General features: G+C 37.2%; 1 protein-coding gene across 1 annotated transcript; it reads right to left on the minus strand.

Annotated features, from left to right (window-relative positions):
* Nucleotides 1–1280: 1280 nt before the first annotated feature.
* Nucleotides 1281–3511, minus strand: LOC145784829 (uncharacterized). Its single transcript, XM_082596670.1, has one exon. It carries the CDS (start codon nucleotides 2929–2931, stop codon nucleotides 1807–1809), a length of 1125 nt encoding a protein of 374 aa, XP_082452796.1. The 5' UTR covers nucleotides 2932–3511; the 3' UTR covers nucleotides 1281–1806.
* Nucleotides 3512–16548: the final 13037 nt, after the last annotated feature.

The raw sequence follows: 16548 nt of genomic DNA on the forward strand, positions 1-16548 counted from the left end.
CCATGAACCCAGACAGCAAAGCAACCGTTTTTTACATTGATTCAACGTCAGCAGATGTTAAATTGTTAAAAGGTCTACAGACCTTGAATCAGTGTAAAAAATGGTGAATTTGTTGCCTGGGCCTCTAGGGTGAGAAACAAGTGACACGCAAAGTATTTGAGTGACACGCAAAGTATTTGAACCCAGTGCATTACCGAGTAATAGTGTCAATACAACGCAAGTCTGCACGGTCTGCTACACAAGCTGCGAAAGGAAGACAAAACATCACTATCCTATAAACTAGCCTGACAAATACAAGCGAAGAAGGCTGAATGAAACTTTTCGTTTTCAGTACAAGAGATATTTTGTAGGTGGAGCGAATACCATATCTTTATATCTTTTCAACCTCAGTTACAGAACAATTTTTAGTCCGCCCGGATAGCTCAGTTCGTTTGGGCATGACTTCGTGAACGAAGAAGCTTTAAGACCAAGCGGCGCTGGTTCGACTCTCGATATGTGCGCTTGAGCAACGCATTCTAAAGACTGTTCTCCATTCAGCGGCACCTAATGGATGGAATAATTCTCAGGCAACAACACTTAAACAACCGGAAACTTCACTCTGTCAATCTCGGCAACGGGCCCTGCGTCGAAAGCCTCTACAGTCTACACTCTACAAGTATGCGAAATTACCAGGAATAATTTATCAAGGCTTTGTCAGCCCGAGAATAAAGGTTCAAAGCCAAACCAAACTTTTATATATTTCAGCTATTGTCATCTCCGTATAAATCGCTTTGTTTTTGCACTCCACTACTTTGAGTTTTTAGGCAAACTGCAGAATATTTTTGTCGTATTACATTAGATATGACATTTTTTTATTCGGGGAAATCTTGAGTTTTTTCATTTAATAAAATTTTATTTATTGTGACAATTTTCCTATGAGTTGGAAATTTTCTGACAAAAAAAATGTAACTACCCATTTATGGCTTCTACCATTTGAAAACACCAAAATAATTTTTGTTAATTATCTTGATATGACGCAGAAACAATACAGCAGTTGATTTCCGGTAAAACGTTTTGTGAAAATGTCTTTGAGCGAGTCTACTTTTATCGAAAGCGTGGCTTTCTTGCAAATGCTAAAGTCTACTACAAAGCAATAATTGGAAAATGGCATAATATCCCTTTCTTATTATACTATTGTTTTTAATGTGAAGTTGTTGCGTAATCTATGACTTACAGTATGACAGCACAAGATTGCGAACCTGTATGAAGAGCTTGACAAATCAAGTTTTCTTTGATTTGCTTTCAACGTCCTACACCGAAATAGACTGATATTTTCTGCATGAATTTATTATACGACAAATGATCTCCTGTCCGACTGACTAGTGAGTAATAGGCTGGCAATGTTAAATAATGAGGGAAGCGATCAACATATTGAACACCCCCAGACAGCAAAATCTGTCCATTTTACATTGATCTAACGTCTACAGACGTAGAATCGTTGGCGTTGAACCAATAAAAATGGCGGATTTTTCTGTCTGGGCACAAACTTGCCTTTCACGTTCCGACCAATGAATTCACAATTTTTACAGTAATTTGACGTGAAATAAGGTAACTATATTACAAAAAATTACTTACAAAAATAAATACAAACACCTAAAAATAGGATAAATAAACCAAATTCCATAGCAATCCATTTACATGTATCCACAAGGCTCAAGGTCGTAAGGCAAAACAGAAATCAAGTAACAAAAAACGTGATTCGGTGCAATTCAAAGTACTGGAATTTTGACAAGAAATACCAAAACAGCACTAAAGGCAACTGCATGATCAAACATTCTTATGAGACGACAGTTTTCCAACCAAGTCTGACCGTCCGATTTCAACAAACGCTCTCTCCATCTGAAGACAATTTTCCTCGTGCGTCTGTGACTTTTGAGAGCGAATCCAAAGCGAAAAGACGAATTTCATCTCTTCACGAAAACTCTCGTATACGTCATACTCGACGCTCTGTATTATGACATCACTGATACCAAGTTCTCTCGCTACGGTTCGCCACTCGTGAGAGGCGAGATGGGCGCATAGAAAATCGACCAAGTCGGATGAATTTTGAGAAAGTTTGCTCTGATTTACTTTAGACAAGTCCGGAAGTAGATTTGGATACTCTTCTTCTTCATTCTTTGTTGGTGAATACTTGTTGTCATTGCAAGAGCAAGGTTCTTTGTAACTTTTGTAGCAACTACACCATGCTTCCTCGTCACTCTCTCCTTCAACTCCACTGTCCACATCACTTGAATGATATGCTTTCATTCTTCTACAGCTGAGGCACATACCATCCAACGGAGTCGGACCTCTGCTGGTCACATCGCTCATGGAGTCATCAAAACTAAGATCAGGAGAGGAGCGACCGGAATTAAGGCGCATCTGGTAAGACATCTCTTTCACTGAATCATTCTTCAGATTACCAACCAACTGTTTTGTTGAACGCTTTGTGGGAGTGTACGGTCGGCTCAAAGGGTTCAAAACAGAGTGTGATGTTGTGTTTATATCTTGTTGTTCAATGTACGTTGATGCTTGGGTCAGTGCAGACACATAGCCACGATTTAAGGCAGCAGAATTTTTGTTGATTGTCATCGCATATGGAACTCCAACATTGGCCACCGGCACTTGTGTTGGGCAGTTTTTGTTGTAATAAACGTATTGCGGCTGTATGGTTGTGCACGTGTACGCAGGCACGTACCTCACTTTCGCAGGAGGGGACAAAAGTTTTTCAATTCCCTTCTTAGGCTTGCATTTCACGTACCGTACTGGCGCTTGAACATACGGGACTAGCACAGGTGATACGACCACGTAGGATCCTGGAGTAGCAGGAAACCCAAGAGTAGTGGCAGCGTTGGGTAATGGCAGATTGTTGTTCCCATGTTTACTTCGTAGTCTGACAACCGGAGAACTCATAGCTTTTAGACTCAAAGCAGAAAATATAACACTTGAAACAATGTTTATTGCAATTTCTGTAAACAAATAAAATCATTTTAAAATCTATATACCTGAATACAATGCATTTCAATGTCATAGTCTGCAAATGATAATGTTATTGCAGAAGTAACAAGCTGTTAAGCCTACATTCGTGGTCTATATTGCTGATTTGCAACTGAGTAGTGAGCTGTGTAGGCTAAAATACCTTACTTACAACATGGCGATTTATTGCTAGTTCTTTGATAACAAGCAGATCGTAGGTGTGACACTCGAAAAAACTTTCGTGTAGGCTACAGTCTTTACACCTTGTTTTATAACTGTTGGAAATAAGATTATTTCGAACAACTTTTGAAGCAAAATTTAGTTATTTGTGTTTTCGAGATGAAAACAAGAGACGTAAATAATACAGAAAGCAATTTGACGCCGTTTTTAGTCACACTGGTGTGATGCAAGACTTTGCGAACAGACATTCCTTAATATCGTTTCCTGACTGTGAATTATAAATGTAGCTTATTCTGCAATATCCAATTAATAACAATTCCAGGAGTCAAGTACTAAATGTAAAAAAACGGCTCCCGGCAGCTAGTTGTACACCAAGCATCGTCAATTGCAATAAAAGTAACAATTGCTTCTTAATTTCGCATTCTGTATATTTGATAACGGTTCTGGAAAAACAAACATGTTTCATCAAACAGGCCTATTTCACTGCATCTAGTGTCTAAGTTTGTAGCAATGGATTTAAAGTCTCTATGCAGATACACTGAATATATTCTATTAGCCCTAGGCTAAAATATGCTCCCAGCTGAGGCAAAGGAAACTACTCACTGCTAAAGACAAGCGCATTTTGTCTGATATATATTGATTACACATGCTCCAAATAAACTAACAAATAATAACATTAAGAAAAACTTGTTGTTGAATGAATCACACATTACGCTGTTTACTTTCTCTGCTCAAACGCTAAGTTCTGCTGTGTCACAGGGGAATTTCCCCACGGCATTCGGGTTCAACTTGATTGTGAGAATACAGAAAGGCAAACAGAGCGTGGTTTTCAGCAGATAGTTTTTCTCCTGTCTATTTTTCATCAACAAACTTGAATCACCTTCGTTTTAATTGTGATCAAAGCCCAACAAACAGATTGCGGTCATTGTGAAAATAAAAACAATCTGGAACAACTTCGATTCACCTCTCGCTGAGTACACAAGTTGGTTTGTTGCGTAAGCGTATTTTTCATCCCAGCATGAGTTTAATCGACCTAGCGTTTTGTTGACAACGCAAGTTAAACGTATTATTGACGTTTCATGATTGCGAAACAATGAATGCTTATTGAGAAAAGTGAAGTTGGAGCTATATGAGCAAAAAACCCATAAAACACGCCAAGGGTGGGGGTGATTGATTGAGCTTGCACCGCAAGTTCATACCAAACAGCTAAAGAATCTTTTCGTACAATTTATTCTGGGTTAGACCACTTTTTATATTATCTTACTTTAATACGCGCTCATTTTACTACGACTCACCTTAACACAAGCGGAAATTTCACTCTGTCAATCTCGGTAACCGGCTCTGCGTCAAGAGCCTTTACAAGTATGCGAAACTACCAGGAATAAACCTATCAAGGCTTTGTCAGTCCGAGGATAAAGATTCAAAACCAACCAACCAACTGCTAACCAAAAAAAGTTTATAGCCTGTAGAAGGTGACCTGACCTGGAATTAACCCTGTTGTAATAGATGCACTGACAGAAACTGAGGCGTATCGGAATCTTGGCCTTGCGTGAACCAGTTGCTCTTCAAGTCTCTTGTAAACCAGTGTAGTAAGCGACAGTCTTACTGAAAGGAGCAAGTTGGCTGACTTAGTGGAGCGCCCCTCAAGGCGGCCACTAAAGAACTGTTTTGCGTATGACCCTTTCTCTTTCCTGCAGACCTATCATACCATCACCAACGTTTCTTGTATTTACAGTAGAATAGAGGTCTTCTGGACCGAGATTTGAAGTAGACTTTTACATGAACATTTCATTCAAATAAACAAACAATAACAAAACGTAAAGACCGTCCAGACTACATTTCACACCGAATAAAACTGAGAAACAAAGCGTCAACTTTCTGTTAGTATTTTAAGAAAGCCGCTTCCAAAAGGCAAAAGCGCCAGCAAATGATGACGCAAACCTTGAACCCAATCACTGCGCCAAGAGCCAATAAGCAGTTCTAGCACTGCGCATAACGTAATCGAGCCTACGGAATACTTAGGCCTATAATTCTTTGTCGAATCAAATTAATGCTGTTTACAAGAACACATGGCCGTTGAGAGAATGGTATGTGCCCAGTACCAATAGGATTCTCCGCCCCAAATTAAGACACTTCTATGTTCACGTCCCGGGCCACTTGGAAGGTCATAGGCCCCTAAAGTAATTCCTGGGTCTAAAAGTACCCACTGGAATCTCTGTCAACGCCATAACATGCATACCTATCTTGCTCAGTGATATGAGATTATATGACAATTATTTCGATCGCTTGACCTCTGAACAACACGAAAGCTTCGAGATTTTGGTAACAGGCATAGCACGCAAGTTGCAATATGCTCACAAAACGGATACATGTGGAAGTTGCCACATAACCTTTATCGCAGCAGTATCACTAACCGCTCTTTTAACACCGCTTCAACGATGTAAACTTTTGCTTGCTGTTTATGTAAAATGTGACTTAAAAAGGCCAAAACGTGACATTCAGTTGGCTTAAGCTTTATCTGATGTAGCAAAGTCAGCTTACTTCTGATTATACAATCAGCAAACTGTAAAAATATAGTATAGTAGCCTACAAGAAACCTTTTGTTCAAAACTGTTAGTTTTACCGAATCTTTACAAAGCTTTGGAAGACTTTAGTTTGTCGTGTACAACTAAGGCACTTCTTGTGCTTATTTTTCACGATGTCAAATATTACTCAATGCTCTTAGTGAAATCCTCAACAGGTTTATTGCAACAAAATGCTAACAACCAGGAGCGTAGTCAATTGTTCTCCCCCCCCCCAGAAAAATACTTTTAATAAACATTTTACCTTCTGGTCCCCCAGATCTCTTTTGAATACTTCGCTTTCGCCAACTCGTTGCAACCCTCACTGACATGTGCAAAAATACTTATTTTCCCCTCCTCCCCCTTGAATTTCCTGACTACGCCCCTGCTAACAACACATCTAATCAATCATGTATTACTGAACTTGTTGCTGTTGTCCAACCTCCTGTGCATTGCTTCATTTCAAAGCTCATGCTGCAAATGCAGATTTATCAGAAATTGATGTCTAAAACTTTTAAACAACTTTCTTGAATATAATAAATAACTGAAATGGAAAAACTTCGCTTATTCATCCGTACCTGGCTGTTGCGTGTGCGTCTGATTGACTACGTAAAGTTTTCTTGACGTCACAGACATCGCAAGACGTGTACGTTTGATGGTAAATGGGCTATTTAAGTAAACGCCTTTGGCGAGACAGCAAAACTTTTTTGAGAGTAACACTCAAGTTTATGGTTGTTTTTTAGCCACACGCAAAATACCCAAACGTCAGAGGTTTGCACAAGTGCTCTCCAAATTCATTTTCTCCGATCTTGGCCTACTGCATAACCAATGAGGAATCATTTAAGACAATTATTTAAATCAAACTTTAAAGATAGATAACAAATTTGAACTAAACTCAAAACCTTTTCACGATAAAAGAACTCACGTAGAAAAAGTAGATCTGGTGCTGCAACGAGTGGCTATAAGGTTTCACTCTCTAACCCCAAGTAAACCTTTTTGAAAATTCCACTAAAAATCAGAAACGCAACATGCTGAAAACTGAAAAGCGGTCTGTGACTCGTGGCGTACTGACACTTTCTTTTTCTAAAACTTTATTCACGAACTCATGAGTCAACAAACTAAAATCAAAACAAAACAAACAGGAATGTTATGCTACCGCCATATCCTGGAAACATATGCCAAAACTTGTTTGTGGCAAACTCTCACTAGGCTTTTGCTAAATATTGGCTGATAGCTAACCGAATTTAGTAACTTTCTTACTTTGATAGTACCGACTTAGTGAATTGTTATTTCTACAGTTTTTGGTGTTTGATATTACACTGCAACCTGCAATACCCCAGCTAGCAAAACTTTCTTTTTCAACGTCGCTATTAGAAGAAAAAATGCCTGGTTTTGTTGACTTGAACGATCTTACTAACCGATCACATAAGAGCAATCCCAGGCAGCAAATCAGTCGTTTTTCACAACGGCTGCAGACGTTGAATCAATGTAAAAAAATAACTGATTTGCTATCTAGGAAACAACAATGTTGCTTGATAAGAAAACGAAACAGATCAAATTACTCACCAATATGTAATTGCAGTGCAAAGTACAATGTGGTCACTACAATTAAAACAACAGTATTCTGCGACTAATAGCATTTTTGTTTTCATGAAATACAACAAATTAATCATGACAAAGTCAGATGTATTCTCCCTCATCGAAAATAAGCTGTGTTTGCACTTTAGAATAACGAAAAACCACTCGCTTAAAAAAACCCAGACATGAACGTTTTCCAAAGAGCAATTCTCAATTGTGACGTCATCCAAAACCTGTCGTTTCTCTCAGACAGACAAATTAAACTCTTTCTAGTAATCGAGCTTATTTTCAGACTAATCAACATTGCGTTCAAACTTTAACTTCATGCCATGTGTGTTTTCGCAAATATATTTTAAAACAACGAAAATAGATCGATTCAAGTTCCTTGCCAGCAAAAAATTACGTTTTTACATCGTTTTAACATCGCCAGACAGTAAAACTATGCAAACAAGGGAACTTTTGCTGGCTGAATTTTCACTCACTGAACTTGGTGTGGCCTAGAAGTAGAATGATTTGTTAAGCAACAAATTTGATACGGTGCAATGCCAGATTGTCGAATCTCAATTGAGCGATATTTCGATCATCTTATGCTAAACCTTATATTTATGACAATAGTGTGATTGGCATAATTTGTCACACATTAAAAGTTTTGAGCAAAAGTTTTAACTTTTACTTTGTTGTAACATTTCTTTTCACTATTTTTTTTACAACTTTTAAGTATTAAAACTTTGAAAAGACGCATAAGATCTTGCATCAACGCAGCTAAAAGCCTATCGTATACAAAAGGATTTTTACAAACGTAATCGGTTAACATCATTCAACACTAAGATTATACACACAAAGTTTATAGTATTTTCTTTTTTTATTGTCTGCTGTTCATGATACTTAAAGCAGACAGAAACTTCAATCGCTTACTCTGAAACTAATTTGCAAGCTAAACTACGGTAAGTCAAAAGGCTATACTTGTGCAATTTTGCATATTGTGCGGTAGGCTACATACAATTTACCTATACCTTCTACACAACAACTTAATGCTGCTACGAAAATATCAAGGGTCGAGCGAATGCAATTCATTCCGCTATCTGTAAAACTAAGCAAACTGAGACTGTCACTGATTAATCAACTTACCATTGGTTTTATATCGCCACGTCGTCCAATACCGCGTAATGGCTGTCACGCTGTAAACAATTTCATGCTTTGCACAACCTCGCGCTCAATTCTGGCGTAACATTGCCTTCAGGTTCCCCACATAGGAAAGGCATGGTGTCATCATCATTGATTTAACATGTGCTAAATGTGGTGTAATTGTCACGTTAGCATAAATTTATCGTTGCCTCTATGTCTAAGTCAGCTAATAAACGAAAATGCTGTTTATGCTGCAATATCAGCAATATTTTTGTATGAAACTACAAGGCAACATGTTACGCCAAGCGTATTGCTGAAATGGATGTTACAGTTTACAGAAGGAAACCCAATCAAAACTATTTGCTTACTCCGTACTTTGCGATATTTACCATAAACATTAAACAAGTACTACTAAGACTATATTGTAGATTTTCAAGAAGTCTCATGAAGCAATGGTGCTTTTACAAGTCGCGTAACGTCACTGTAATGATTCGCTTTGATATTGCACTGGCTGCAGCAATTGGGAGATGTTGCCTGAATTACTGCTTCATAAGCAAGAAGACTTTAACAAGCTAGGCCAATAAATTTAATCTGTTTTACGATTGATTCTTCAAAGTGTGATTTACTGTAAATATACAATGCAGTTTTGTGTGCATTTTCTTTGTTATGTTTTCTTTGTCTACTCTACAGTGACTACACCATCCTTTGCTCATCTGTTGCGTGGCCGATTGATAAGAATCTCCACGCAACGCTCATGAGACGTCAGTTCGACACCGCTACAGCGCACGTTTAATGACATGCCAACTCAATGACCACATTTTTCTTTGCTGCTTCCAGCTGCCTGTTGTTTTGAATTTGTGTTTGCAGTGTTGGCTACTGTGTGCTGTAGCAATGGGCTCAAAATAGAACATCATCATATTCCAGCTAGTAAATCAGTCCTCTTTTACGTCGATTTCATCATTTTCACCTCTATCTTGTTTTATAACGTTATGGCAATAAACTTTTTGACTGCAATCATTTGCAATGTGATATTTTCAAAAGATATGCAATTCTTCAGTAAGGGTGATGGGAAAATACAAAACTATTTCAAAACACCAATCAGCCCACAACAACGCTTCTTTCCATCATCGTACTGCCGTCTGCAGTATATCCCAGGCAGCTAATCAACCGTATATTGCATTGATTCAACGTCAAACTATTGATTTGCTGTCTAAGACGTTGGACAAACGTTTGACGTTTTATGTTATACGTCATTCACTCTAAGGAAGCGCATTGTTATGTTGCGCAAAACGTCAGTGAAAAATGCAAACAACTTATATGTTTCTGCTTTCACTTTCTAATTCATGGAAAGAACACTGCAGTTACGTTGTCAGACAAACGTTTTTCTGAAAAACATCCACACTTTGGAGTAATTTCATTTTTAAATAGATCTATACCATAAAGTGATGAGCATAAAATTCGTTTCAGGCTTAAGGCAAATTGTTCATCGTTATCAAATGTTTTAGGCCTGAAACGAATTCCCAATGGAAGAACAAGCCTGAATTGTATGTATAATACAGTAACATAATTATGATGCTGAGTGTTACCTTTAAATTGGTAATAAATAAAGAAACCATCTATCTTTTGCAAGGGGTTACCAATTAAGAAGATCTTGCTGAATTTCTTTATTGTTGTGTTCCACTTTTGACCCACATTGATTTGAATCAAATATGAAAAAAAAAATCAACAGAGGATTAAGAATTAACCGATCTTTTAAGCAGCACATGATGCAAATTGTGTCATTAGATGATCGAGAAATAGTTTGCACGAATCAAAAAGTGAGTCAATCGTCAGCGATTCTAATCATTGAATTACAATTGGCACATAAGAAAAACAGTTATTCCGCAAAGTAGGTTTCTTAAATCGGCAGATTTTCTTAAATGGTGAATAATCCAATGTTAGTACATTCAACTCCAAATCTTAAAAATCAAACTTAATAAAACAGAGAAAACTTAAGCGCGGAAAATTTCCATACAGTAGCCTACATTATAGGGATTTTAAGTACAGTACCGTAGCCCCATTGGCTACAATTGTATTTTTAACTTGCGTTCTTGCCCAAAAGTGGTCACTCTTTTTCTTTGGTCTCTCCTGAGCTTGAATAGAAACTAACACAAACATTTCCCTGCTAATATAAACATTGATAGTGGGCAAAACAAATAGCATCTGCACACATGAGCGCTCCTTTCTACAAGCTTATAGGCTGCACAACGTAGTAAAAGTTTTACGTAAGCTTTGACCGAACACATTACAACATTTATCTGAATCAGCATTGCATGACGTCAGCGTTACCGCAGGAAGTGAAAGTAGATTGCAGTTTTGCGTCATCGAAAGGCAATGTTGATCCCTGCAAGTGTGTACGCAATTTAAAATCACCTGGTCTGGTATAGGCTTATAACACAATAGTTAAATCTAATCCTCAAGTAATGTTAAAATTAATGCCTTCTATCACCAGTTAGCTGAAAGCTGAAGAGAGTGCCAAAGTTTGAAAAAAAACGACAAAAGGTGTTAGCCTAATAAAACAAACTTACTAATTTGTGGTACGTCGGCAAAGATATTTATATTTAAAATAAAAGTATGTTAGGGATAACATCCGAGTCAAATGTTTCATGTATCTGCTTTTAGAAATGGCCTACCCAGAAAGAAAAAAATGCTCTGTTTTCGACGTTTCATGTGGTAGGTCATTCGCTGTGAGGATGCGCATTATCATGCAGCGTAAAACGTCAGTGGAAAAAAAATAAAAACTTACATTTTTCTGCCTTTACTTTGTAATTCATGGAAAGAACATTGCAGTTATCCACGAAGTTACCCAATTGTTAATTTTTTATCCAAACTTTATAGTATCCGTTTTTCTAGCTAGGGCAATGGCAACAGCAAGCGATAGGCCGACCAAATTAGCATTAGTTGGTAAGTTTGACAACCCCCACTAAGATTTGATGATGTTAAACTGAAGACTGTTGGATTGCACCCACATCAAGCCTTTGGCTGTTTTAAATGGTGCAAGAAATTAAATGCGGCGGAAATCGTCGATTCAAGCAAGTTCAAACACAAAAGAGAAATGCCACTGGGAAGAATGTAGTTTCATTTTAAACCGCAGTTCTTTAAATGCAGTTTCGTTTTATTTTGTTTTACAGAAAACAAGAATTCGATTCGACCAATCTTAGCTTTTAATCGACCAAATTACTTTTCTTAAAGTTTTTGTCGGCTTACGTAATTTTTTTCCTCAAAACATTTCCGTTGATAAACGTCTGACAGCTGCGAGCGATCTTACGCACGACGTAGTGCTGCGTGCAACAATTTTTCTGCTCCACTAAGATAACATAAACACACTACGCAGGTCACAACGCCGATTGAAATTTTACTTTACCTGCAACAAATATCCCAATGTTATACAAAAAAAGCCAAATATTAGCTACTGTATGTACATACACAATCGATATCAAACGTTTTAGATTTGGGCAATGGAGGTAAGTTTCAATCTTGATTGTAACGCAGCATTTATTTTTTGAATAACAACATTTTACCTCGCGTTTCTAACATTAATGCAGCTGCATTGACTTCAATCTGCGATGTTGTAACCGGCAACAAGTACACAGTACACGAGAAGGGCATTAGAGCCGCCAAATAAGTTATATATTTTGTTTTTTATTGTAAAAAAAGCTTATGCACATTCCTTGTACTATGCATGTTGGCTATAAGCTCGAGACCTTTTTAATGTCCCGCAGTCCCGGCCATGAGTAATTGTTTTAAAACAAGAAACAGTTTCCAAACTAAGAGAATTCCCTTCTCAAGACAACCCTGCAAACTCCACAGAAAGCAACATATGCCTTCAATGTAACTAACTAACATACATACAAACATGAATGCATGTTCTTGTAGGTTATATCAACACTGACTAACAACATGCATTCATGTTTGGAATTGCAAGTAAAAACACTGCATTCTTGTTTGTATGTATTAACAAGGTATTTTATTATTTACTGTATATTCTCTTCACTTCACTGCTTGACTAAACTCTGAAGTCTCGTTATTTCAATACTGCATTAAGAAGAGCCTAGGCCCTAGACATTGATAAGACACATAATAACTTTTCTTGGAGAAAAATATTGTTGAAAAGTCAAATACTCGCCGATGATGCTAAAACCTTTTCGAAAAGCTGCCATGTTTCTAGAAACAGCTTAATGCTTTTCTTTTTAAAACCTAGGTTATTTGAAATCAATTTCTCATTAATTTTTACTTGTGGCTATTTTCATGTTGCCATCGTCATGTTATCACGTCACAACCGAAAGAGCGCTACTGTTAGAAAACCCACTGGTTGAGCAGAACGTCTTATGCAAAAGTTCTGCTAAAACATCGCACACTCGCATACCCTTATCAACCAGAAAACCAGTGACATAAAACTGGTGTTAGATTTTGGAAATGTAAAACAATTTTGCTTGAAAACCGAGGGTGAACCGTATTTCGAGCTTAGCAAGAGTTTATTATGAAGGAACAATGCAAAACTTGTGCTCCAAAGAGGCAAAAAAGAATAGAGTTTGAGGAAATTGCTTGTAATAAAGTTTTGAAAACTTTTGCTAACTTAAGTCTTCCACTATCGTGATAACAGAGCTACTAATCAAAACGATAAAACACGCTTCTTCTGTATGATCAACGCACGAAGCGCAAAAATGACTTTCTGGTGATTTTTGAAAATTTGCTGTATATTTATTTTTTTTACTTTTCCGTAATGTTGACAAAGGTTAATTAGTTGTTCAATCAGTGTGTAAATTACTACAAAGTTACTGAAATTTAAGAGCAAAATGGTTGGAACGCCTGGATACTCTAATCAAAAAGTAAGGAGCCCAAATTGTAGATACTAAACACATGTTCAGCAAACAAACGTTTCGAAAACTATGCTGTCTTCAGTGCTATGCAGTGGTTTTCAACCTTTCTGGTGGAACGGAACCCAATGAAACATTCCAAAAGCTCGAGAAACCTCTGTTCAATAATTTAATTGCCTTATGAAAAAACATCATTTGATTAATAAAATTAAATTAAACTACTCATGTTCAAATTTATTTATGTACAATAAAAATACAAACTGTAAGAAACCTAATACAGGCAAAACAAAATGACCTCTAACACGTTCATGGCGATTTGACCCACCGGTATACAAACGATTAAACTGTCTGAATGAACTTCTTGAAGCGAAGAAAACATGTCGACGAAATTTGGCTGAAAGGAGAAAGTTAAAGGTAATCGCACCACAAGAAAACAACGAAAATTCGAGATCGCAGCGGACGTGTTAAAGTGTAGCAAATTTATTAATAGAGGCAAGCCTAATCAATATTTGATTATATTTAAACAATATGCATATAATAATAAAATAGACTCTCAGATTTGAATGTAAACTTGCGGAACCCTTAGACTTTCTAAACTTGTGGAACTAGACGTTCCTAAACTTGTGGAACCCTTAGAATGTTAACTTGCGGAACCCTGGTTGAAAACCACTAATGTATTACGTTTTTTACATTTTGTTACATTGTATTTATCACATTTATAGCACTGAAGATGAAGATAGTATAATTTTTGAAACGATTGTTATTGTTTGCTGAACATGAGTGTAGCATCTACAATTTGGACTCTTTATTTTTTGATTGCTGAAAGTATTTCTGAATAAGGTTTAAGGTAGCAGAGGCTATCTGTTGGTGAAATATCACCTCTCACCGTCTTTGCGTATGTCACTGTACTTTTGGATTGAATTACTAGATATGTGAACAAGAAAAGAATGATGGTAAGATTAAACGGATAAGTAAAAACTGTAATAGTTCGATTAACAGGCAATGTCTTCAGATTAAAGCATAAATCGAACAGCTCTCTGAAAGTTTAAATATCGAATCCAATCTATTATGATACTTTAAGCAAACATTATCGCACTCTGAATATATAACGAAAAAAGGCCTACCCTACAGTGGGCCTCTACTTTTTAGTAAGGATGCCTGAAAGGTTTTCAAACAATAGATTTTAAATTCGGATCAAAACATCAAACTGACTTCTCAAACTGTTGGAACAGCATCTTTGACTGCGTAACAATGTTAAAATACGTTAGAATATCTAAAGGATTTTATCTCTCTTCTCTTAAGAAGTTTTTCAAATAAAAAAAATCATCTCAAATGCAAAAGTATACACTGGATAATCCTGCTCAACGCTTCTGGATGCCATTATTGAACATCTTCGTCGTTTCACGAGCATTTCATTTTGGACAAGTTTTATGCTATTAACCGTTGAAACACATTTTCCAAGAAAGTGAGAGCGTAGTATTATTTCTAAATTTACTGGTTTTGCTGATGTGAAATAATCATTCCAAATGATGATCAACAATACAAAACTGATAAATGCAGCCTCAGCTATGAAATGTCGAGCTTTTGCAGCAGTATTGTCACATTTGTTATTTACAATTGTTGAAAAACACTTCACCAACTAAATATGAATATGGGTGGGCCCCTAAATAAAGATTTGGGCCCACTAACTGGGGCTTTAGAGGCGGTAAATAGGGCCTTGCGTGATTTAAGCTATTGCATATCGAGCTTCTGCATAAACATTTACAACATTTTTTTGTTTAAAATATCCAAAAACACATTAAACAACCTGAAATGAGTGGGCTCTGAACAACCCCACCCCCGAGGGGAATGATAGTCGGTTAATACGGACCTGTTACTCAATACCGCTCTTGAGAAATAACATATTTGTACTACGAAATCACAACAACGCTAAACAAAATATTTTTAAAGGAAAGGGGCCATGCCGTGCACGGACATTTTGCCGAAAGGACATTTTGCCGAAAGACATTTTGCCGAAAGACATTTTGCCGCAAGACATTTTGCCGAAAGACAGTTTGCCTAAAGGACATTTTGCCGAAAGACATTTTGCCGATGGACAAATTGCCGAAAGGACTAAGGTTGTGAACAATAGACTAAAACACACTGTGGAGAATATCGATACATATAACACAAAAAGGAGTTTCGGCAAAATGTCCATTCAGCAAAATGTCTTTCGGCAAAATGTCCTTTCGGCAAAATGTCTTTCGGCAAAATGTCTTTCGGCAAAATGTCCTTTCGGCAAAATGTCCGGGTACCGGGCCATGCCCCCCCCCGCCTCACTAGTTGCGTGACCAACGGAAAAAAACTGGAGTGAAAGACTTTGAGTATACAAGAACAGCAAGGTATACAGGCTAAAAGTGACTTCAAATGTTTGACTACAATGATGACTTTTGCCAAAAAATTTTGCAATGGGTTCAAGGTGGCATAAGCAGTGATTTTATGATTTCCTAAAGCCTCTACTCAAAGCAAAGAGCTTGTCCCAGTTCAAAGTCAGTTTATTGATGATGCTGATTCGGCTGAATGGCACAGTTCAGTTCAGTTGTTTTTATTTCTGACCGTCACAACAAAATCGTATCACAGTAAGATCGCAACTAATTTTGAACCAGAGGATAAACCTTCCATTGGCAAAGTAAACATAAAAATTGCTCCTTTTTTGCATACATCATTGCCTCAAAATGTGCTGTTTGTGGTGCACAATGCACATGTGACGAGTCGGCCCTTTTCAGCTTTAGTTTTCCATCCTACTTATGCCTGCCGTTATGCAATTGGCGATCAGCTGATTTCATCATCCATTGCAATTTGTAAACAGAATCAGTAACTCATGGAATTGTTTTTCAAATTTTAAAGCTAAAGGAAAATAGACTTAGTTTTACGACAAAGTAAAGGTTTTTGTTTACTTTTGCCTTTATCATATTGACTCATTTATATTTACCGTCACACCAATATAGCATCTTCCGTTTTTACACAGACTGAAAGTAAAATAAAATAATTAAGAAAATAGCCTACTAAATGTTTCTGGGAGCTTATCTTTCCAGATAGCTTGTCCGTGATAAAATGGCTTCCCAATGTATTCATCGGCGCCTTTGTGCACCAATGTAGTCTGTTTCGTGCAGACGTAACGTATTTAGACTTGTTTGGAATGGCAGCATTCAGACGCAGACATTATCACGCCCAGACTGAGACTTTATCGATTTGGCCGAAAGCCGATATTGCCT

Source organism: Aplidium turbinatum, chromosome 15 (genome assembly GCF_918807975.1).
Source record: "Aplidium turbinatum chromosome 15, kaAplTurb1.1, whole genome shotgun sequence".
Taxonomy (NCBI): Eukaryota; Metazoa; Chordata; class Ascidiacea; order Aplousobranchia; family Polyclinidae; genus Aplidium; species Aplidium turbinatum.